This window comes from Eumetopias jubatus, unplaced genomic scaffold (genome assembly GCF_037043125.1).
Source record: "Eumetopias jubatus isolate StellerSeaLion01/CBP00866 unplaced genomic scaffold, mEumJub1_p1.0 scaffold_2, whole genome shotgun sequence".
Taxonomy (NCBI): domain Eukaryota; kingdom Metazoa; phylum Chordata; class Mammalia; order Carnivora; family Otariidae; genus Eumetopias; species Eumetopias jubatus.
The window spans coordinates 135,502,958-135,527,690 of NW_028274808.1; the positions used below are offsets into that span (position 1 = coordinate 135,502,958).

The following is a 24,733-nucleotide window of genomic DNA, read 5'->3' on the forward strand; positions in this document are numbered from 1 at the left end:
GGACCATCACTGGAATGTTCTAGAAAAGAGTCTCTGAAAGGGGTACTAGTACTCTAGAAGTTTCAATGAGTTAAAGGCTTTGAAACCATAAACACGGCATTTCCATTGTGCTATTACAATGACATAAGCAGTGCTTCTATTCTGTCAGCACTGTTCATTTTTTATAGTTTGCATATATGCCACGGATCGCTCAGCAGCAGCTGGCCACCCAAACACGCTTTATGGTGCTCTGCAACGGTGTCCCAACACCCACCAGCCTTGAGCGTGAAGTCTGAAGCCGAGGTCACGGTGCGACCCCGACGGCACCGCCAGGGAAGAACCCAAGGGCCCTGGCCCCGCCCGCCACAGCCACACTGCCGCACCCTCCCAGCCGGAAGACGCCCGCGCCTCCCGGGGCCCCCTCCCTCCGGGAGCGCGCGGCGTTTGGTGCGCCGGCGCAGGCCCCGCCTACTCGCTCGGCCCCGCCTTGCCGCCGTGACGCATAAGGACCCGGGCCCGGGGCGCCCCGCCTCCGCACCCTGTCGCGGCGCTTCGCTTACGGAAGCATGGAGGGCGAGAGCACGTCCGCGGTGCTCTCTGGCTTTGTGCTCGGCGCACTCGCTTTCCAGCACCTCAACACGGACTCGGACACGGTGAGCCGAGGGGCGAGGAGGGGGCTCCGCCGTCGCCTCGGAAGAGGCCCCGCGCGCCGGCGCCCCCCGCTGCCGTTTCCCCGGTCCCTGCCCACGAGCTCCCCGACGGCGCCCCACCGGCTCTCTGCCCTGGCGCTTTGCCTTCTCCCGCTCCTGGGCCGTCCTAGGTGTACCTACCGCCCGCCAAGTCTTTTCCAAGACTAGCCTTCCCTCTTCTAACCAGTATTTATTTCTTCGCCCGGACCGGAGTGTCCCATACGCCCCCGTTTCTCTTTTCCAGCAGTCTCCCTTTTTTTGTGGGTAAACTTGGTTAGGAAAGGATGGAAAGTTCACATAGCGTTCTCCCACTACGCTGGGAAGGTGGCGGGTTAACTTTCCGCTTCTCCTCACTACCGCCGGTAGTTTTCAAAGACAGCAGAATTTTTTCGTGCACAGCACCCACCGCGCGTGTTTGTTGAAATGGTAGGCTAGTGAGGGAATTGTAGAGGATGCATCCAGTGGCTGTTTTCGGGGAAGGCTTAGTGGATGATAAAGGCTAATTTGGTATATCAGGTATCTGACTTTTGTTTGCCTTGGTATTAAGTTTATGAAATTGTTTGGCCTCAGTTCCTTTTCTGATGCAGTCAATTATAATGGAAACATTTGTTTATCCTCAAATATTAATTATTATTTTATACTTCTGCCAGGTTCAAAATCTCTGGATGAAGTTTTTTAAATACGGTACACGTTTTAAAAAACTTCTATGAAATCAGAAAACTTTGAGCCTGATAAGCAGTGTCTTAGATTTAAGTGCTTAGTATGCTAGTACAGTTTAGAGAATACCATACTGAACAAAATCTACTAATTTCTGCTAAATATTGTGCCCTTCATTTTATAATGTCTGTTGTCTCTAAAATTGTTTTTTGGCACAATCCTAATAAGGTTGGAATTGATATCTTTCATGTATCCAATTTTAAATAACCTTGTGGATTAACACCCAGCTAAGAGCAAATATATGGCGATTTAAAATGTGTGCGATGGTGGAAATCATTTTGGAATGCCTTAGTGTGAATATAAACAGAATGGGTCCTTACTGTGTAGCTTAAAATATTAGCCCTTGGGAAGTACCATAGTTGTTAGGCCCTTATTTCTTACATCTTTTTCCTAACATCTTTAAAAGGTGGCTTTCTGGATAGCTGTACTTGCATTGACCCTGCTTCCTTTCCCAGTGTTTGTGTAGAACACTGGACTATAGAGTTCTGGATTGTTACCCCTGACACTCCAGTAAAGACATCCAGTTATTGAAACATTCTATTTGTGGTCTTTTTTTTTAATGAGGTGGGGAGGCATTCTTAACTAATTATGAAGAAGATAAAATCTTTATTGTCTATTAAGCATATTGGGTCTTTAAATGTGCCATGTGAAATAATTGAAAAATCCGAAATTCAAAGACATTATTACCGTTGTGGCAAATGCTTGCATTTTATTTTATTTCATTTTTTTAAAAGATTTTATTTATTTATTTGAGAGAGAATGGAGAGAGAGCACATGAGAGGGGGGAGGGTCAGAGGGAGAAGCAGACTCCCTGCCGAGCAGGGAGCCCGATGTGGGACTCGATCCCGGGACTCCAGGATCATGACCTGAGCCGAAGGCAGTCGCCTAACCAACTGAGCCACCCAGGCGCTCAAATGCTTGCATTTTAAAAACAAACAGGGCTCGTAGCTCCCCTTTTAGAAATCAGACCGAATTCCCAGATCTTTAATATTTTGTACAATTTTTAATCTAAAAACACTGATCATTGTGTCATTTCATAGCTCAGAAGCATCCACTGGCTTCCAGAAGCACAAAAAAAAGTGCCATTAATCCAGAGTCCTTGACTAATTATTTGGGATGTTCCATTATTGGCGCTATTCCTATCTATGATTTCATTACTCAGAAATGGGAGCCTTCTCTGTTCCAAGGCAAACTGCTCTGCTCCTCCTCCTTCAAACATTGTGTGCTCATTTCTGGCTTTAAGCCTTTTATGTTCCAGGTGTGGTAAAATCACAGTGGTATTTACAATCTCTTCTACGCATTTTATTATTTTATTTACAGTCGCTCTTCTCTTCATGTTTCCCAACTACACTGGAAGTGCACCTGGTCTTTCTTTTGGGTACCTGGGGCTGTAGCACACACTCTGTATACATTGTGAAACACTTAGGAAATACTGGTTAGTTAAATGACTGAGTAGTTAATTCAGTCACGGTATTCCATATACTGCTTATTTTTATCCTTATAGGAAGGTTTTCTTCTTGGGGAAGTGAAAGGTGAAGCCAAGAATAGTATTACTGATTCCCAAATGGATGATGTTGAAGTTATTTATACAATTGGTGAGTCACTTATTTCTGTGTCTCTTATATTTGGTGCTTTATGCTTAACCGACTGAGCCACCCAGGCGCCCCTATTTGGTGGTTTATGCTGAACAGGATCAGCATAAATTAGTTTTTAAATTGTTTTAAGAAACAGATAAAACATTTTAAAGCCGATTTTATTGCATTCATTTCTCAATTAAAATTATGGCCATGGCCTGCTAAAGCAAGATAGAGTGTGGGACATAGAACGCAGATAAGACTACTGTGGGGAAAAGGGTGGAATAGCGCCTGCTTATGTTTAAGTGGCACAGAGATGGCCCAGCAAAAGGAGAAGGAACCAGCAAGTGAAGGCCAAAAAAAGATAAAACAGTTCGGACAAAAACATGAAATGCTGCAGAAAAGTTGGAAGAGGAGAACTGAAAACACTGATTCGGTCACTGAAAACCGTAAGTAACGTGTGGAGTATAAGGCCAGCCTGCAGAGAGGTTGAGGAGTGGGTGGTGAAGCACCTGCAGGAGATGGCAGCTGTTCTTTCAGGAAGAAGGGAAAAGGGAGCTTTAAAATATATAGGGGGTTTTCTAATTACCTAATACATGATTTTTTCTAAGCATATTTTGAAAAACAAAATTGGTGGTGTGCTGTATAAAAAATGTGGCATGATGACATCAGATTGTGTCATGACCACTTGCCCGTATTAAACAAGCCTCTAAGTATCACTGTTTTAACTGCATTGTATTCTCTGTGTGATTTCAGCAGTCTTTTAAGTTTTTCATTTTCATAAATTATACCACAGTAAACATCCTTACACATTTTTCTACATTTATTATGCATAGATTTCTGGGGGTGGTGTTATGGTGTCAGAGGGTTTGAGCATTTTTAAGATTCTTGATCTGTATTAGCAAATTGCTTTGCAGAAAGATTGTACTGGTTTATAGTCCTGTGTGTCACTTTTCGTTTGCCACTTTAAAAGGTTAAAAGTGGAAGTATATGTGTAAATTTACATCTGTATATAAATGTAGTATATATGTGTAGAGTAAATATATAAAGTCAATTCAGTCTCATTAGAGTCTCTTCTGTGGCAACCCCTGTTTTATGAGTATTTTTTTTACTCATTAACAATACACACAATATAAATGTGTATATATTTTTATTTACACAAATGGGATTATACTATATGTAGATAAATATTTCCAAGATAATTATCTCCACTGATACTGTTCTATTAGTGCAGCATAGTATCAATGTGTATAGTTTGCCCTTCTTTCTAATGGATCTGTTATTGCTGTATCTGTATACTACAAATGAACGACTTCCTTTTTTTTTTGTTAATACAAAACAGTATAATGATAAACACTTTATAGTGCATATATCTCTGTGCCTTGAGTCTATTGGAAAGTCAAATTCCTTGTAGATCATTGCCTTTGGAAAAGTCATGCTATTTTAAGACTCCTCCACAATATGTAAAAGTGCCTGGGTCCCCATACTGTTGCCACTACTAGGTATTATCCAATTTTTTAATCTTTGCCAATTTGATAAATGAAAATAATTTTAATTTGTATTTCTTAATTACAAATGAAGTTGTTTATTTCTTTGGGGGCAGCTTTTTTTTTTTGAAAAGGACAGGCCTGTTGCATGCTTCGACTATATTTCTGCTGAACTATTTTGCTTTTTCTTACTGATTTGTCATACCATGTTACAATTTAAGGTAACTGGTCTTTTGTCCTGTGTTACACATGTTTATACAGTCTGTAATTTTACTTTGTTAATGATGTTTTTTTCTGCTCAAACACAAGCTTTATTTTTTTTTAAGATTTATTTATTTGAGGGGGGAGGGGCAGAGGGAGAGAAAATCTTAAGCAGACTCCATGCTGACACTCAGCATGGAACCCACCCAGGGCTTAAATTTCAGGACCCTGAGATCATGACCTGAGCCAAAACCAAGACTCAGATGCTTACCAACCGAGCCATCCAGGCACCCCCAGATACAAGCTTTTAAAAGCAAACCCTTGGGGGCATTTTCCCCCCTAATTGTAATTGGCATGCTGCTCAAAGTAATCAAACATATTTTAAGGACTTCAATTAAGCAATCATTTGTTGAGCAACTCCATTGTGCTGGGAACAATGCTAAGCATCAGGGTATTAGGCAAATGCTGTAGGATTCCACTTAAGTATTTGCTCAGATTATTTTAAAATGTTGGATCACTAGATGACTAACAAGTAAAATCCAGAATCACCAAATTACTACACTGCTTTGGTTAATGAGATTTTCATCATACACAGGCAAAGCTGCAGGCAAAGGGAGAGGGAGAAGCAGGCTTCCCGCTGAGCAGAGCCCGATGTGGGGCTCGATCCCAGGACCCTGGGATCACGACCTGAGCTGAAGGCAGACGCTTAACGACTGAGCCACCCAGGCGCCCCTCAGCAGCAGTTTGATAATGGGTTTCCTCATCTAGCCGAAGAGTCACAAATTCTCTGTAATCAAACTGATGTCTTTGATTTAAGTGACTAAAAAAATTTCTAGTAATCTGGGTAGGATCTGCGCAAAGAAGAGACACACAAATAGGACAAGTCACAGGACTATCTGAAATAGATGATTGCTGTTACAGTGATCCAGTAAATGCTGTCTGGTAAAATTTGATTTTTGACACAGGGGACACTTAAAAGTGGGAAGCCCAGAAGAACTTGTTCTCTCTTTGTTGTTCTTAAAATAATCTCTGCACCCAATGTGGGGCTCAGATTCACAACCTTGAGGTCAAGAGTCGCATGCTCTGCCTACTGAGCCAGCCAGGCACCCCAGAACTTGTATTCTCTGGACAAGTTTCTGTGTTAACAGGTGTGGATGTTTCACTCCTGCTGTTCCTTCAATAACTTTGAAAGATCTGAAAATTTGGAATGATAGAGGGAACACCATATTCATCTTGATGTTTCTTACAAGATTTATAATGGTGTCTTATGCAATAGAATTTCATCTCTTTCGCACAGAATTTAGATGTATTTTTGTTGACAAGAATAAAAGTCACTTCCTAAAAGACACTGGGTTTTTTTTTTCCTTAGTCTGTAGTTAACATTGAAAAATCCTTTATGAAGCAACTACTTGGAATAACAAAAGATAATCCATTTAGCAGCTGTTGTTGTCAACTGGGTAAAATTAGAGCATAACCTTTTTAGAACTCAATGAAAATATAGCAACTTTAAATTTATCTCTTGTGTTGCCATTCATTATTAAATCTGTTTAGAGGGAATGTAGTGTTCTAGTTAAGACTGAGGCACTGGGTTTGAATTTTGGCCCCACCATTCTCTCTGTTACCTCACCTTTAAATGGAAGGAATGATAAAACATCTGTGTCATAGGTTTGTTGTGAGAATTAAATGAGACAATGTTAAAGTACTTCTTTGCTCAATATATGCTATTTATGCTATGAAGTCCTCAATATATGCTATTCAAATGATAATTAATGTAATCATAGCAAAAAATTCCTTTTTTCCAGACATCCAGAAATATATTCCATGCTATCAGCTTTTCAGGTAAGTAGTAAGAGCAAGTAAGTGATCCATTATGAAAATTACTCTCTGCAAATGAAGTAATTTTTTAAAACAAAACATCTATCAGTTTATACATGGTGGTACTGATGAAAATGAAAAGACTTCTGAAAAAATACCTGAAAATTCACTTGTTCATTTCAACCCTAATAGTTCTTTCTCTGTATTTATATGCTTGCTTTAGCTGGTCTCCACTGACTCTCCCAGGTACCACTTTACCTAGAGGATTGCTTTTCTCACACTCAGAGTCACCTCATTGCATATTATAAGCTCAGTGACACGTTCTCATACATCAACAGCAGCCCTTTTTTCTACTCTTTTATTCAGCTTATTTCATCATTTGTTTTCTCACTTACTACATATTTAATGTAATCTTTTGTCTGTTAACTGGTTAGGTTCTTTATCCAGCCTGCTTCCTATTGCCTTCCTATGGTGAAAATTTGTGTTATTAGTCCTACAGATAGTAATAGTACTGCAGCCCTAATAGGCTACGATATTTTTAAAAAACTTTTCATTGAGGTATATAATATATATAAAAAAGTACACACATAAATTAATTTTCATAAACACCTGTAACCACAATATGGTGTAGTTTTAACTTTATGATTTATATAAACTGTACTTGAAAAATCAGCATTACTATCTTAGGTCTACTGTATGTACACTAAGGTTGTGTAAGAATCGCAGTGGAGCAAACAGTAAAGGTGAAAAAGATCTGTGGTTGGGGATGACAGAAATCAAGGCTTCGTGTGGTCTTAAACTGCTGTACCAAAAAGAGAGAGATCTTGAACAGTGTTTTACATACAATGGACATACAAAAATACTTGTGGAATGAGGGATTCATGGTGGAGAGTCTTAAAAAGTACTTCCTTAAGGGACTCTGGACCAGTAAAAGATTAGGAAGGAAGAGTGAAAAGAAAAAGTGATTCAAAATCTACTGGCAACTGTCTTAAATAATTATACCAACTTAATAGTCTTAGAATGGAGGAAGCCCATCTGATCCAATGATGATCAGCCTTTTAGCCTCAGCCTTTTAGCTTTACAAGATAAAGGGGAGGGAAGCATAAGGAGAACCACCTGAAAAGGCTGTCATTCAGTAAAGTTTTCTACACACTTCATTTTCCCTTAGTAAAACAATAGGCCTAAAAAGTTCATGTTATAACCAATGCTGCAGAACTGGTTAATGGTAGGGCACAAACTAGAAGAATGAGGATTTCGTCAGTTCTAATCCAACAGCGTACCATGGTGTATCTTCCTTGTTTTAAATAATACAGGTAAACATGTTAAAGCCTTTTGGTACCATATTTCTTGGAGTCCCAGTTGGATAAGCTTTAATGCTCAGTTTTACGTGCTAATACAGAGGGTGCCAAAGTATGGCCCATTTTTATAGGGCCATCTGTGAATAGGTTAATATATTTTTTAAGGGTTGTTAAAAAAAAAAAAAAAGGGAAGCCTGGGTGGCTCAGATGGTTAAGCATCTGCCTTTGGCTCGGGTCATGATCCCAACATCCTGGGATCGAGCCCTGCATCAGGCTCCCTGCTCAGTAGGGAGCCTGCTTCTCCCTCTGCCTCCCTTTCCCCCTGCTTGTGCTCTCTCACTCTCTGTCAAATAAATAAATGAAATCTTTAAATAAATAAATAAAAAATTAAAAAACAAAACAACAGAGGAACATGCAGCAGAGACTGTCCAGCAAAGCCTAAAATACTCTCTGGCCCTTTACAGAAAAGTTTGCCAACCCTTTTCTAATAACATTGTTTCTCAAAGTTTTCCATTGAATAACACCAAAATCACTTACCAAGAATCTGGAGGAAACATCTGGAAAACAATCCACTGAAGCCTAAAACTCACTTAAAAAATTACGGAGTTTAACATGAATTCTGCACAATATCTTTCTATATAAAAATGGCCCCACTTCCCAGAACTTCACATAAAATCAGTGTTTGCTCGGAGTGTACACTGTTATCCTGTTGTTTCTTATATACCCAGTGTATTGCCTGATGCCCCAGTTTGAGAAGTGGGAAGTGGACCATGCTAGAGAAATACAGGAATAAACTCTTGTATTTAGAGTATTCATGTTAGAATAATAAACAGGTAAAGTGTAGGGATCTGTTTGATCATTTGAAACCCCCTTTTGATAAGTGGAACACTCCATTTTGTCTATTTTCCCATTAAAATTTTTTGATGGAAAATTTTTCATGTAAGTTTGTAAGTTAAAAAAAAATTGCTTATTAGGATATATTTTTTTCAGTTTGACATAACTAAATTTTTTCAGTACAGAATAGAACTACCAGTAAAAGCCTATTACAGTGAGTATTATTTATAAAGGATTTTGCGTAACAGGTATTTCACTATCACAGGAAAGAATATTGTTGATCTCAGTGAATGTTAAAAGGAGGAAAATATCTGCAATCCCTGTTATTGAAGAAGGAAGAAAGCTGGAAGTAAACACTTTAGAATCTTTTAGAATTATCTTTCAATTCTCCCTACATCTTTGACATTCCAACAGAACAAAGACCACTAAACTAAACTAACATCTAAACCCCTTGTTCCCCCACAAAAAAAAAAAAAAAACCCAAAACCAACCAGCTCCTAAAGTGCTTCTCAACTTGATAGAAGTATATAGCTTTTGGAATTAGCAATGAATAAACTGTCTTTTTGTGTTGTGTTTCATTAGTCATACATTCTTTTGTATGTATCAGTATTTTTAAAAATGTTTTAATAAGTGAATTGTGAACTGGCTATGTAGACTTTAAAACTTCTTATATTTAATGGATAGTTTGTTTTGTTTTAGGCTTAAAAAAATGTGATGCCCAAACTTATTTCTTGAAATTTCTCCACTCCTCCTTTCTCGTTGCTTATGGGCCTCATATTTCAACCACTTTAAGTCTGTTAATTTGAGAAATTTCTCTGTCATTATTTTTAGAATTTCATCTGACCAGCAAGTGGGTATATGGATTTTGGTTGATTAAAAGTACTAGTAAAATCCTATTTTTAGCCTATTTGTAATGCCTTTAATTTTGGCTTTTACAGCTTTTATAATTCTTCTGGTGAACTAAATGAGCAAGCACTGAAGAAAATATTATCAAGTGTCAAAAAGGTATTCCCTGACTTGCCTTTTGTTTTTTGTTTGTGTGGTATTACATGTATTATTTTCAGCTCTGAAAAAAATGTGTAATACTTTAACAGAACTTTCAAGCAGCACTTATTTGTCTTCATAATATCCTATAAGCAGGTGAGGAAAGGCTTGTTCTTTCTGGAAATTCAAAGTTTTGCTCTGAGAACAAAACTAGTTATTAAAAGTATTAATCTTGGTCTCATCCTCAAATATTTTAATTAGCATTGATCTCTTCCTCTTCTACATTCCTACCATACCCCTTTCCAGTGCCATTTATTCTAGGACCTAATTCATTACTGTTCTTTTACATAGCTGCAGTTACTAGCACTTCGCTATATAGAACCTCATTGGAACCCTCCACACATCGTGGTGTTTAGTTAAGACTTGTTGAGTGATCAAAATAGGGTTTTCTTCCCCAAATACAAAATGGGGCGGGGGTGGATACTTTCTTCTTAAAACATTTTGATCTTTGAGTTGAGAATAAAAGTAGATTCAGTAAAAGGAGTTTCTTTTAAAAACCATCCTTTGATGAAAATGCTTTGGGCTTCCCCCCCAATTATATTTGGATATTTAAAATGTACCTGTAAAAACGTATTAGTTTTAAAGAGAAGAGAACTCATTTTAATTTCTTCTAGTGCAGATATAATACTTAGTTGCTAAAGTTGTCACACAGAGATCTCTAAGCAAAGTGGTTGTTTTTCTCTTATAATTATTAAGTTCTGTGTGCATGAGATCTATTTTTCCAGTTTAAAAAAATTTAGTAATAACTAACAAATTTGTTCAGCAGATGTTACAGTTTATAAAACCATTTCATATGATCTTACTCAATTTTGAAACCCAACTCTATGGGGTAGGCGATATCATTCCCATATAAATTTCAGTTAAAAGTTGTTGGGTTCAGTTTACTTATTTAGCAAACCAAGTACCCAAACAGAAGTTAACTTGTTTTCCTTGACATTTTCTTCATTTAAATTTTGACTAAAGACTAAGAATCTAAAATAGCAAAAACCATAAAAAAACTAGAGGAAGTTAGGAATTTTTTTCTCTATATTGACTAAAATAGTAGCCATAACTGGATGGAAAGTAATTTGACTGTAAGTCAGTTTGCATACTTTAAAAGTAAAGTGTAGGGGCACCTGGCTGGCTCAGTGGGTTGGGTGAGCCTTTGGCTGGGGTCATGATCCTAGGGTCCTGGGATTGAGCTCCACCCCATCGGGCTCCCTGATTGGTGGGGAGTCTGCCTCTCCCTCTGCCCCTCCCTCCCCCAGCTCGTGCTTGCTCGCTTTCTCGCTCTCTCTCAAATAAAATCTTTAAAAAAATAAATAGAAAAAAAGTAAAGTGTATACTTAAGTTTGTGCTTTGTTTATAAATTTAAGAAAGCCATTTTTAAGGCTGTCAACTTTATTGCTTAATTATAATAGTAAGACACATAGTAATTCTAACGATTAAGGTATATACCTGATTTTTTTTTTTTTTTTTTTTTTTTGTATTTTCTCTCAGGCTGTGGTTGGTTGGTACAAATTCCGACGTCATTCAGACCAGATCATGACATTTAGAGAGAGACTGCTTCACAAAAACTTACAAAATCATCTTTCAAGCCGGGAACTTGTTTTTCTACTGTTAACACCAAGTATAATAACAGAAAGCTGCTCTACTCATCGGCTGGAGCATGCCTTATATAAACCTCAGAAGGGGTAAATGTTGGCCAGTCACTGGCAATTTAAGTTAATAGAAAAATATACCCAATGTTTTCATTGTACTTTTTGCCTCTTACCAAATATTTTCAAATATTGTTGCATTAGATTGTCACAGTAACACTCTGAAGTTGGTCTACCATGTTTCTTTATAGATGGGAAAATGAAGGTTAGATAAGGAAATTAGAAGCCTAGTATGGAACGATGACGAGTGTTTTTGACACCAAGGATTGTTATTATTTACCATAAGGTGGAAAACTGGTTGCTAAAGGACATAATATGGAACTAAGCCTCAGTACTTGAGCAGCTTTTCTCTAACCTCTGCAAGGAAGAAAGGTCATTCTTGATGGCCCACCAAAATGAGTTAACGCCCCCCCAAGTTATAGAACATTCTCATGGAATATGAGGATTAAGTAAAAGAGTACCAACTAAGACTAATTTTATCATTCATGGAAGATGGCTAAAATCTCAACAATACTGCCTATTTTTACATGTTAAGATAGCTATTAAAGTATTATTTTCACACAACTATCTTACACTGTGCACATTTAACCACTTAAAAGCCATTTGCCTCAAGTCAGTAAATTCTGTCTCAGGTAAGTAGTATGGAATGGTTTTTTTGTTTGTTTGTTTTTTAATCTTGTAGGGGAAAGGTACTCTGTACATAAAATATATAAGTATATATAGGTATATAATAGGTGGATGCTAATATTTCACTTTAAGTTTATACTTTAAAATTTCATTTCTTCAGACTTTTTCACAGGATACCATTAGTGGTGGCCAATCTGGGCATGTCCGAACAACTGGGTTATAAAACCATGTCAGGTTCCTGTGAGTCCACTGGTTTTAGCCGAGCAGTAAAAACACACAGGTGAGATTCTTCAACTGCTTTCCACTGAACTTACTCCTATTCATTTTTTAAAATTAATTTTTTATTACATAGAATAAAAATGAAAGGAAACTAATGACCACCTTACTCAAGTAAAACAGACTTTTTAGTTTCTCCATATTTCCTTCTAGCACTTGTTCATTTATAACATACAAAAAAGGGGGGGTATTTTATATTCTGTATGTGTCCTCATATGTATTCTAAGAATAAGTAGCTAGTCTCAAAATAATTTTCTAAGGCAGCAATTTAGATTATAAAGGCATGAGGGCGCCTGGGTGGCTCAGTTGTTAAGCCTCTGCCTTCGGCTCAGGTCATGATCCCAGGGTCCTGGGATCGAGCTCCACATTGGGCTCCCTGCTCCACGGGAAGCCTGCTTCTCCCACTCCCCCAATTGTGTTCCCTCTCTCACTGTGTTTCTGTCTGTCAAATAAATGAATAAAATCTTAAAAAAAATAGATTATAAAGGCATGAAATTAGACTGGATATTAAGTAATGACAAAAATAGGAGGCTTTAGCCAAGACTCACTCATCCTGTAGGGTGCTGAGCTGTAACTTTTTTGTGTTCATTAAGGGAATAGTTAATGTCAGAAATAACACTGGTACTATAGAGTGCTTACTCGAGTGGAAACTGAGAATAAGGGACTAGATTTTTATTTATTTTTGTGTCCCCACAAGCGTTAACCATTTTATAGAAACTGAATACCATATTTCACTGATTCTGAGACACAGTTTTACATCTCAAATTGGGGTATTTTACAAACTATGCCTTAGCCTTTTTTTTTTCCTTTTTGGTATGTAAAATAATGTTGCCTCTTTCAGTGATGACTTAAAGTCAATAAAATATTTTTAAAATTGACTGGTCCCCATTGCCAAGAAAGAAACCTTTTTCTCCCCCTCTCTCCTTCAGTCTTTATTTTTACTTAACCTCTTTTGAGTCCTGGCAATAGTCCTTAAGAGGCTTCAAAGTCTGCTAATGTGAAGATATATAAACTAAGTTTTCTGATTGGTTTTGCTGTGAAACAGGTTGAGAAAATATGGTCCCTACAAAACCAGTAAAAAGAATCTTCTGTTGTTCCTCAACTATAAATAAGTATTTCATTATAGCATTAAAATGACTTCTATACATTTGCCTGACAAAATGGTAATTTTTCCAGCTCTGAATTTTTTACAGAAGATGGATCTTTAAAGGAGGTACATAAAATAAATGAAATGTATGCTTCTTTACAAGAGGAATTAAAGGTAAGTTAACATATCAAACACTTAAAAGGAGTTCATATCAAATTGATAACTGAAATCTTTTAGGGATAACTTGACATTTGATTAGGTTTATATTTTTGTAGTAGTTTAGGTTCGGTAAGACCTCAATCTCAGTGGCCTACAAAAGCAAAAGTTCAGTTTCATTCACATTATATCTTGGCTGCAGCTCTGCTCTTGTTCTAAGTGCCATCTTCATTCTAGGACCCAGACTGAAGGAGTAGCCCTTATGTGGGACATGCTCTTCTCATGACAAGGGAAAAGAGCAAGAAAGCTGGTAGACATTCACAACAGCTCTTAAAATCTTCTCAGAGCCGGCATGTCACTTCCACTCACATTTCATTGGTAGATTATATGTCCCTATTTCATGGCGGTAGACAGGGATATATAATCCTTTTACAGGATAAAAAGGGAAGCAGTATTTGAGAACAGAATAATCTACCACGGTACTGAATTCGGTCTCATTGAATCAGTTGAGTAGTAGACGTCAAGATGGGAGGGACTAGCCATGTAAGAGATTGATTAGGCCTGAGAAGGATAAAAGAGGGGAGGAGCAAGAGCGGGCAGAGAGACTTGTAATGCTGAGTCTGACACCTGAGAAAGGGGACAGGAGGGACGACAGCTGGGTAGAGACAACTTTAGACTGTAGGGCCGGAGTGGTTTCAGCCAGGCTGATGGGAGTCTCAGCGCAAGTTTTCCTACTGGAATGGATCTGTACTAATACCTCACTGTGCTCAGTCAGTTAAGAGCAGCCTCTGGCTTCAGTAGACCCAAAAGGATGGTAGCTGGGGCTGTTAGTCAACTATGCTTCCTCCAAATGGAGATCTGGGTAGTATATTCCATGGCCACCATTCTCATCAACATGGCAAATTAAGAGAAGTAGGGTTAATACATTTTACACTACTAATATTGCTATATTTTAATGTGAATGATAATACGGGAATTTTAGAAACTAGAGAAACGTCCAGAATCCCATCATTGTAACATAACCATTTACACTTTGCCATATTTTATAATTTTTTGTATATATGTATAAAGTATATACATACTTTTACATAGTTGACAGTGATGGGGACTTATAAATTTGTGTCATTTTTATTTGCTGTCATAATCATTTTTCATTTCAAAAGCATTAAGCATTTTTGCTACATATTCTTTAGTTCTTTTTAATGGCAGTGTATTTCATATAGCAATGTCAGAGTACTAACTCAGGCTAAAATAGGGGATGTAGAGGTATATTACAGGAACTGTAGGCAGAAAGCTGAACTCCAGGAAGGAATTAGAACCAGGAGCCAGAATGTCATCAAACTTACTTTTTCCCTTTGTGTCTGCACACTGCCTTCCTTCATAGTACCTACAGATCTGTTTGTTCATTCACTGGCTAACCAGAGAACAGCATTTAGATCTGTTCAGAAGACTGGGATTTGCCATCTGGCTATGTGGTATCTCTGCTTGGGTCAGTTAGGATGGAAGTTGGTAAAGGGGTTACTGGTGAACTTTTATGGCACGTTGGACAAGATCATGAGAAACAGGCTGGGCAAATATCCTAAAATGTATCCATTTTAAAACTAAGCATGAAGAAGTAAAAAACTAACATTCTAAAACAAGATGTAACATCTGTTACCCTATAATTGGAAATAAGTTACTTTTGATTTGATACTATACTAAGAAACATCATCTTATACAAATTTTTATTATTTACTTAAAATATATTCCCAAAATGAAATCACGGAGTCAAAGGGTATTTTAACTAGTACTTAAAACTGATGACAAGTAAGGCCAGCCTGCTTTTCAAAAGTTGTTTCTTTTACACTAATTAAAAATCTGTAATAGTTTTTTCATAACAATAGAAGTTACTTTTCCTTATTGTCAGTTTCTTAATGTTAAATGTTTGCAGTAAGTAAGCATTTCTCAAAATACTACAGTATTTTTTGTTCCAAAGTGACTGAAATACCTTTTTTATTTCTGTGTATTATCAAGCAGGTATCACTGGTGTGATAAAGCTGTGTATAAATGGAAAGTTAATACATCTGGAAAGCATTTTATAACCTATAAAGCACCATATAAGTGCTTGTTGAGTTCCTTCAGAAAATAGCAAAATAAAGTATTTATAAAGGCTAATAATACTTGATACTGTGTACCACAAAGGACTGTCTATCATTTGTGAACCTAGCTGTAGTATACAACTTGGATTTTGTCTGTGCCCTTATTTTATTTTGCAGAGTATATGCAAGAAAGTAGAACACAGTGAGCGAGCGGTAGAGAAACTACTAAAGGACGTAACCAGATTGAAATGGGAAATTAAAAAAAGAAAACAGGCACAAATTCAAGCAGCACGTAAGTAAAAAGTTCACACATCACTACCTTCTGTGCTTTTAAAAAAAAAACTATGTGAATTCTGCTTTAAAAAAAATTCTCACTGATGTGAATTATGGATGAGCTGGCTCTACTAACTGATCATCTGCCTTAGGGTTAAAAATAATTGTTTTATTAATACTCTTAAATCCTACTATGTAAAGAACTTGGTATTACTGTAGCTATACTATATTGTTGATATTAAAAAATACAACTTAAACTTTTAGAATACAGTGGCATACAAATTAGTATTTGGGATTATGCACACCATTTTTCTCAATTTAGAGGATCTGATAGAACTGTTCAGTTAAAAGTCTTTTTGACTTTACTAACAAATAGATTACAAAAGCTTTGTAGGACAAATATGGTATGTTGAACTATTGTTTTATTTTGTTTAGGAGAGAACATCGAAAAAGACCCTCAGGAGAACATTTTTCTTTGTCAAGCTTTACGGACCTTTTTTCCAGATCATGAATTTCTTCATTCATGTGTTATCTCCTTGAAAAATAGGCATATTTCTAAAAGTAGCTGTACTGCCAACCACCAGCTCAATGTGATAGACAACCTGACCTTAATGGTAGAATACACTGACATTCCTGAAGCTAGTCCAGCTAGTGGTGCGCCTCAAATGATTAAACGTAAAGCTTTAGATACCGATGATGGATGGCAATTCAAGAAGTCACGGCCGTTAGAGATACAAAACAAACCATCTAAAACAGATACTGATAGTAGTAATCAAGAAAAAGCATCCACAATGAGCAGCCCTGAAACAGATGAAGACATTGAAAAAATGAAGGGTTGTGGTGAATATCCACAGTCTCCTACATTTTGATCATTTTAGGCCAAAAGGACATTTTTAATTGGCTGAAGGGTAAAGCCATTTGTATTGTTTTTACTATGTTCAGGTATTTTGCAGTAATACATAAGTTCTAGTGCATTTATTTTTTAAAGCACTTTATTTTAAAACCATACTTTTGTCCCCCTCCTTTGTTAAAGATTTTAAGTAATTCCTATACCCAACATGGAGCCTGAACCCACAACCGCAAGATCAAGAGTCGTATGTTCCACCAACTGAACTAGCCAGGCACCCCCCCTTTTTTTGTTGAGGGAAAAGCTTAAATGATACTCTTTTAAACTTCTGTAGCATTCTTTAGAATTGGAAAAGAAAGACTAACCTTATTTTCACAATAGAAAAAAAAGATGTCTAAAGTTAATAGGAAATGTATTTCGTTTTTATCTAAGGCACAGTAATTCCTGCTCCTTAAGTTACAATAAATGGCTAGGGTTGCCAGATAAAATCCTGGACAACATGCAGTATTAGACATTGAAAACTTATTGTTTAAATGAATAATTTGAATTGGAGTTCAAATTTAATCACATGTCCTGTATTTCTATTTGCTAAATCTGGCAGTTCTAATTATGGCAAAACTATAATGTGGCACAAATATCTCTCCCTAGTCTAGAGTCTTCTACACAGAATTGAGTGAATCCAGAATTTGAGAACAGAACAAGCCTGATAATGCAGCGTGTCTGAGATCAGCAGCTGGTCAAGTAGCTGAAAAGGCCAATTAAAGTGGGACTCAAAAATGGTACATATGTGTATAGGTATACGTATGTCTATCACCGAGATTTCATTTTAACATAAAGCAGAATTGTACATTCATTTGTCAACCTTCTGTTGTAGGATTAGGAACTTAGATTCTGAGTATGCTGGTGTTCCAGTATTAATCACATCCATTATTTAACCTTTACAATTCCCAGTTTTAGTTTCTTTAAAGTGAAGAATTTAAAGAAACTTGAAAAGCAACCTGAGTACAGAATGCTTTTTTTTTTCCATTTCACAGCACCCTCCTACTTCCAACCTTCTTCAGCTGTCCTAACCACACCTAACTTGACAACTATTTTCTTAAAGCTATTTTTTTATCTTTCAAAAGCATTTACTTCATTTTCATTGCAACAATAACTTTAATGCTCATACTTCATCAATACAAAGACAAAACTAACACAGGTCTGGGAACAAAATAACTGCCTCTTGGCAATGCAAAACTCAGCAGGTTTGAAGAGTATGGGCTTCAGTATGATTTTGAGGATGTAAAGCTCCATTTTAATCCAGTGAATTGGTTAAGTGGAAGTTGGCTAAGAGAGCTTTCACTGTGTTTTCTGTATTTGTCTTTTCCATAATTTTGAGAATTTTCCACAAAGCCTATACATCATATGAAGCCTTCGTGTTTTACTCCCTGGATGAAATGCTGAACACACACTTTGACCATTGCTTTTCCATTTGCTACTTCCTAAGTGACAGAACAAATTCATAGCTACTATCAAAACTATCTTTTATCTATTTTAACATGCATTAGTTACCATGGGGTGCTAATGAAGCCCGTATAACAGCAGGGATGTTTTGTACAAATAATGAGTTTCTGTTGGGATCGTTTAACTGGTTACCTAAGAAGCACTGCTGTGTAACACCACCAGGCAGAGGGAGGGGTAATAGGTTGGCAGTCTGAAGCCTAACTTAAAAATAACCACAAACGGGCGCCTGGGTGGCTCAGTCAGTTAAGTGTCTGCCTTTGGCCCAGATCATGATCCCAGGGTCCTGGGATGAAGCCCTGTGTCCGGCTCCGTGCTCTGCAGGGAGTCTGCTTCTCCCGCCCTCCACCCCTACCCCGCGCCACCTTGTGCTCTCTCGCATGCTCTCCCTCAAATAAAATCTTAAAATAACCACAAACATCACTAAAGCATATAGAACATCACATAGAACATAGATAAGGACTAAATGCAACCAACAAATGAACTGCTGGAGGAGGTTATTGAGAACACAAGACTGCTGGTTGACCTGCCAGCTGGACTGAAACAAAGGTTCCTGACCTACTTCCATCCTTGGAGTGTACATTTTGCCTAACTTCCCACAGTGGGAGCTGTTCCAAAGACATAGCCTTGAGAAAGTAAGGTGTTGACACCATATGGATTGTATGTGTGACTGAACCCAGTTAAGGCCTCAGTAAAAACTTTTAAGACTAGCAGGCAGGTGCAGAGATGTACTTGCCTTGTGGCCACCCAAGACAAACTTCCTAAGTAAGTTCCCTTATTACTAAGCCTGCCACCTACAAATAGGGAGTTGCCTGCCTCTTCAGTCTCTCCCTGCCCTCCACGTACCAGTTTATGAACCAACAGATAAAACATGCTAGACAAGGAACTGCAGAAGCAATAAGTAACCAACATACACGAATGTCTTCTGAAGACAATAGCTTAAGATTTTCCAAAGACTGCTTACAAGAAACAGGCTTTCATCCAAAATTAAATTTGCTAAAACACTATAGAGAGGTAATATATTTCACTTATACTTGTGCACAATGATCCATCTTCTTTGAAGAAAGAAACGCTAAATTTTCCATCAGAGAAGCTTGCTGAGGTCTGTACTGGCTTAACTTCCATAAATAAGTTTGATGGCCCAAGTTTCAGGGTATTAAGTAAAGGAAAAGGGTCCTCATAGATCATTTTTCCCCAATTATTCTCATCTTTTGGCAATTAGTTTGTATCACTGGAGTAAGATAGTTCTAGACCATTTGCCTATGGATCATTTTAAAATATGCTACCAGTTTTAAGATAGACTAGCCCAGGAGTAAATCTGAGGTCCTACAACTGCACCACTATCCATCCCCATGTAACATCTCTACAAAGGGAAGACCCACTGTCCTAGCCAGGCATGCTTCTATTTACTAGTTAGAAAATCTGAGCAATTTTAAATCCACACCCTGCCACATGGAATTTGTACATAATACAAGCATTCCACCTTCATGCACCCATATCCCTAAAATCCCATTTACAAGACAGAATCTGGGCCTAAAGTAAAATTCCAATAGAAATCATCCTTTCCATATTTTTTTTTAAAGATTTTATTTATTTGACACAGAGATCACAAGCGGGGAGTGGGGGGTCTGGGTTACAGAGGGAGAGGGAAAAGCAGGCTCCTGGACAAGCAGGGAGCCTGATGTGGGGCTCCATCCCAGGGCCCTGGGATCATGACCTGAGCCGAAGGCAGATGCTTAACTGACTAAGCCACCCAGGCGCCCCCATTCTTTCTATATTTTAAATCCCCATGAGTTTTATGAGCTAACTGGGGACCATCCTACAGTACCAGTTTTTTAAAATTTGTATGTATATAAAATAACAAGTATTAACATTTTAAATAACTCATGTTCTTTAAAAGTGAAGAGGAAGCTTTACTCACTTTTTCCTTGTAAGATTTCAATTATTAAGAATTTAAAAAACTTTAGTTTGAAAAGATTTAGCCGGTTTTCTACCCAAAGTTATTAAATCTTGTAATTTGAGTCAGTATTAGAGTCATACAACCATTTATTGTAAAATATGTTTATTTATGGATGTTAAGACTCCTATGATTTATTCCCGATACTTGATGTTACAAACTTTAGGGTCTTTGAGATATGCAGGATCCTTGTATGTAACTGGCATAAACCCTGTAAAAGACAATGAAATTGCTTCACAAAAGATAATGAGCAAACTTTTGACTGGCCCAATTCAGTTTTTCAGGTGCTCTTACCCATTATTTGCGCTCTCTTAATTGCTTTTGTGATTTCTTTCTGTTTCTTCCCACAAAGACCTATAAAAAAATGCTTTCATATTCATAAAAAATGTCAACACTCAAAATGCATAGCAACTATCTTAAGGAAAGGTTGGAAAACCTATAAATAGCCAGGCAGTAAATATCTTAGGCTTTGCGGGCCATACAGTCACTGCTGTAGCTCACAAAGCAGCCACAGGCATTATGTAAATAAGCTACTTAAAAAACAGGTGGCAGATCTAACTTGGTCTATAGGCAATAGGCCCCGGTTTAAATAAGTAGTCTAGGAACGATTACAGTATACTCTAAAACATTAACACAATTTTCTAAAGCCCTAATTTTTTACAGATTGTCTGCCTACAGTTAACTCTGAGCATAAGAAGACATGTAAAATAATAATCCTTTTGGGCTACAAAGACACTTTCTCAAAAGTACCTCTAGTATCTGGTCTACTAGCGATTTACAGCACAACTTGAAAATTTGACATTTCTCTTAAATAACAAATAGATTTGTATAATTTTTTATAAGTTGCGATAATAGAAAACAAAATACCTGTTATGTGCCTTCCATAAATGCATCCAGTAAATGGAGAAATAAACTGGGACAAAAGCTGTTTTGAGTTATATTTGGAGAAGAAAAAAAATTTGTATCAATACATTTGTTCAACCTTGATTATGTAAATTTAAAAAATTATATATCACTGTCCAGTTATGTAAAGGTTTATAAATAAATTTCAAACTTCATAAAATATAAATACTGAACTATGCTCATTCTATTAATAGGTCATTCTGTTAAGTGAAAAAAGTGATTACTAAGTTAACATCTCTTATCCAGTATATTGAAACAGATTAATGTACACATTTTTTTCAGTGCTAAAGCTGTTTTCTTGAACTTTTCCACAGATGCTTCCTAAAATGCTTGTAATAAGGCACTAAGCATTTCATCTGTCACGATAGGCTATCACACTGTATCAGACTACAGTGTGGTCTTCCAAGAGGTACAGGTCCATCAGGCCACTTGCCATAATTTACATTCTATTAAATTCTTTAGTACTTTTCAGGTACCAGGCATTGTTCCTGGCACTACACATAATCCTTCTAAGATGCATCTTTAAACTTCTTGGTTTTCACCTAAGGCAGCTACTATCACTTTTTGCTGCTGTCAATATCCTTCACTACAGCACCATTCTCTCCCCCAGATTTTCCACTTTTAATCTGCTGAGCCCTACAACAGATAAAATTACATTTAAAGCAGAGATATCGGTAGTGTTATTAGTACAGAGACCAAATTCACCAGAGGCGATTTTTCCAAACTATTCAACTCTACCAACTAAGAATCACTGCATAGTGAGCTACTGGTGACCTCCAGGGCAGACAAGAAAACACAGACCTGAAATAATAGCAGATGAGGGAGAGCTAAAGGGCTCTCATTAGAATAAAGCAGAGATGACTTATACATAGAAAACCAGATTTGAAATTACGAAGTCCCTAAAAGAGGTGCCTCTACACAAAGCCTGTTAGCTATGACTAACAAAGGAGCAAATCCTAAAATCAAATATCACAGTGAAGTAAAACTGTATCTCACCTGTACATTCTTATAATCCACACGTTTTCCACACAAGATACATTTTTTAAGAGGCTCCTTATAAGGATTTTCCATTGGAACGGGCTAAAATAAAAAAAGATGAAACAGTTTGATGTGTTAAATTAAAAAAAATTAAATCTTAAGGTTACCACATTTAAATCTATCTAAAGGATTAGTTGTGCCTTTCTTACTATGAAAAAGAAAAAATACAACAGCTTGGCTTATAAAGAAAAATCAGTGATTCTGAAAAGGAGTCACCATTTTAAAGATTTCAGTGTGTTCATACATATTTTGTACAAATACTCTGGTTTGGCTAAGGAGGAATTAAATCATGGAGAAGGATTCTGGGATAAAATACAATCCTTGGAGAAAACAAAGGTCTATGGGAGGATAACTTTTATGGTCCCAGATTGCTTTATACATTTATGTCAGCCTTTTTGTTTTCTCTGTCTTCATTACTGCCTCTAATGCTTCTGCCACATGCCTCCCTTCTATTATCAGTATACTCACGTCTCCAATCAAGAGAGTCTTAATCTAGAAATGGCTTTGAAGTCCATAATGCACTGTAGTTGTATGCAAAATTTCAAATGAAAGAGACTGTGAGCTTTTTTCTGAGAGCCCGTATTTCATTAGAGCCTCAGGGGAATTTTATGACCTAGAAAAGAGCTCTAGTAATTTCCTTTACTCCCTTGAACTATGGTGTGCATTAGATGACAAGAAGGATGCTCAAGGGACTAGAAGACTTCTGTGTTTTCCAACTCCTCAAACTTTAATCCAATTTACATGCAGTTCACTTATAATGACTATGTTCCTTCTTTACACTGCGCTAAGTGCTTTGTATGGTTTGATTAGTGTCAAATCATCTTTGCAGGTAGCAAGAAAACTTACACTGGCTAAGCCCAATGCTAGTACTTGAAACCCATAAAAATACACCTACAGGCTAAAACAAACTATTTAATGTCCTGCTTATAGCAGGACTTCAATTTTGATCCTTCATTTACTAAAACACCCACTCCCCACCCCCAGTAATGAATAGGACAAAGAATTGAATCTGAAATGGGGAAGAGAACCAAGGTACAGGTAGACTTTGTAATCCCTCTGTTGGATATTCTGTAATTACTGCACCCACCAAAACTATCTTTTTTAGTTTCCAAAGCACATATCCTTAAATTTAAGATCTAAGAAGAAAAGTACAGTGTTACGCGAGCGATGCTTCTTGTTAGGACTCTAGGAATTCTCTTACTTCAAAGCTCACTTAAGTGACAATTCACCAATGAATTATAATTTTCAAACTCAAACTGATTATTATCTTATTCGTTCTGTCGTATTCAAATAGCTAAAATATAATAATTTGGTCATATTTGCAAATGCCTTAAAAAGAAGAAAAAAAAGTCTTACCAGGTCCTCATTGCCGGCTACATGCTTATATTGTGAACAACTCCTCCACAGCACTGCAATTAAATAAACAGCTACAAACCAATTCTTTTTGTCAGCTCAGCAACTAAAGATTTCTGTTTTTATGGAAGCAAGATGAATCAAGGGATAGAACATAAAGGTTTTTATATTCACATACAACGACTGGATAAAAACCTTTAAATGTGAGGCAGAGTAAGATTTAAGACGAATGTGCTTTCCAAGGCTTTGGGGAAAGGACATGTATTTCTCCACCCCTTACAAACCTCTCACCTGCTGTCTTCATGAAATTTATTTTCCCCTCACTCCTTGGTTAGAGACAGATTTTAAGGCAAACACTTAAGGGGAAAGCAATAGAAAGGCACTGTTATACCAAAGGGAAAATGTAAAAGACCCCCTAACGAGTAGTTATGGACAGAGAAGATAAAATGCAGAAATGATAGACTCGAGAGCCCATGTCACAATTTTGCCCTGATCTGGGACCTTAGACAACTCCTGTAATGTACTACCGGGTGACTCTGGAAATGTCCCTTCCTTACCAACTCTACCTGGAGTTCTCAGGCAAGTTAAGTCCCTGCCTCTTTTTGAGAATCACGCGATCACTCTCTCTGTGTGTTTAAAAGGAAAATAAAAAGTGTACTACATGACATTCACGCCCCCTTCTCCTTAATTCCGCCCCCCCCCCCCGGCTTTAAAATACTAGTCATGAGGGCGCCTGGGTGGCTCAGTCGGTTAATCGTCTGCTTTCGACTCAGTTCATGATCTCAGGGTCCTGGGATCGAGCTCCGCATCGGGCTCCCTGCTCAGTGGGGAGTCTGCTTCTCCCTCTCCCTCTGCCCCCCCCCCAGCTCGTACTCTATCGCAAATAAATAAATAAAATCTTTTAAAAAATGAAATACTAGTCATTGGTCATTACAGATTCCCATCTCTCTTGGAGAAGCTCTTAATCGCCTAAAAACCGGCGTCGTTGAGCTAATAATGACAACTCCACCAATCTAGTTAGCGCTACGGCAATGGCTGCAATGCCACAAAAGAGTATAGGATATGGAAATTGTACCCGCGTGAGTCCCAGGATCTGTGAGGCAGAGAGCAGCCTTTACGAAATGCGTTAACTTTTTCCTCCCTAGAACACCACAAACAGCAACCAAAGCCGCCATGGATCCTCGCTCCTCCTCTTCCTTTCCTCTTTCCAAATCGTCCTGACAAGTCCCCGCCGATGCTCTTCCCCTGTTGGCCCGAGTACTCGGTTCAAAGGTTCCGCGGGCTAACAAGAGAAGAGCCGGTAAGGTTTTCAACGCGCCTGCGCAGCTTCTTTGCGTTCTAACCCTCACAGTCGCAAGCCGGG

General features: G+C 37.7%; 2 protein-coding genes across 4 annotated transcripts; one reads left to right on the forward strand and one right to left on the reverse strand.

Annotated features, from left to right (window-relative positions):
- The first annotated feature begins 530 nt into the window (after positions 1-530).
- Positions 531-21,108, forward strand: ABRAXAS1 (abraxas 1, BRCA1 A complex subunit). Of its 2 annotated transcripts, XM_028124231.2 has the most exons (9): positions 531-632; positions 2,890-2,980; positions 6,450-6,486; positions 9,533-9,599; positions 11,118-11,311; positions 12,063-12,182; positions 13,355-13,439; positions 15,677-15,791; positions 16,208-21,108. In XM_028124231.2, exons 1-9 carry the CDS (start codon positions 546-548, stop codon positions 16,639-16,641), a joined length of 1,230 nt encoding a protein of 409 aa, XP_027980032.1. In that variant the 5' UTR covers positions 531-545; the 3' UTR covers positions 16,642-21,108. The 2 variants fall into 2 exon arrangements, with proteins under 2 accessions (XP_027980032.1, XP_027980033.1); XM_028124232.2 differs by lacking the exon at positions 2,890-2,980 and having other exon boundaries at positions 549-632.
- MRPS18C (mitochondrial ribosomal protein S18C) lies at positions 20,165-24,594 on the reverse strand. 2 transcript variants are annotated; one of them, XM_028124227.2, is made up of 6 exons: positions 24,446-24,567; positions 23,374-23,426; positions 21,976-22,059; positions 20,944-21,001; positions 20,371-20,430; positions 20,165-20,287 (listed from the first exon to the last, which is right to left on the reverse strand). In XM_028124227.2, the coding sequence occupies exons 1-6, from the start codon at positions 24,543-24,545 to the stop codon at positions 20,211-20,213; spliced, it is 432 nt and encodes a 143-aa protein (XP_027980028.2). In that variant the 5' UTR covers positions 24,546-24,567; the 3' UTR covers positions 20,165-20,210. The 2 variants fall into 2 exon arrangements, with proteins under 2 accessions (XP_027980028.2, XP_027980030.2); XM_028124229.2 differs by lacking the exon at positions 20,944-21,001 and having other exon boundaries at positions 20,165-20,430; positions 24,446-24,594.
- Between the last annotated feature and the right edge of the window lie 139 nt (positions 24,595-24,733).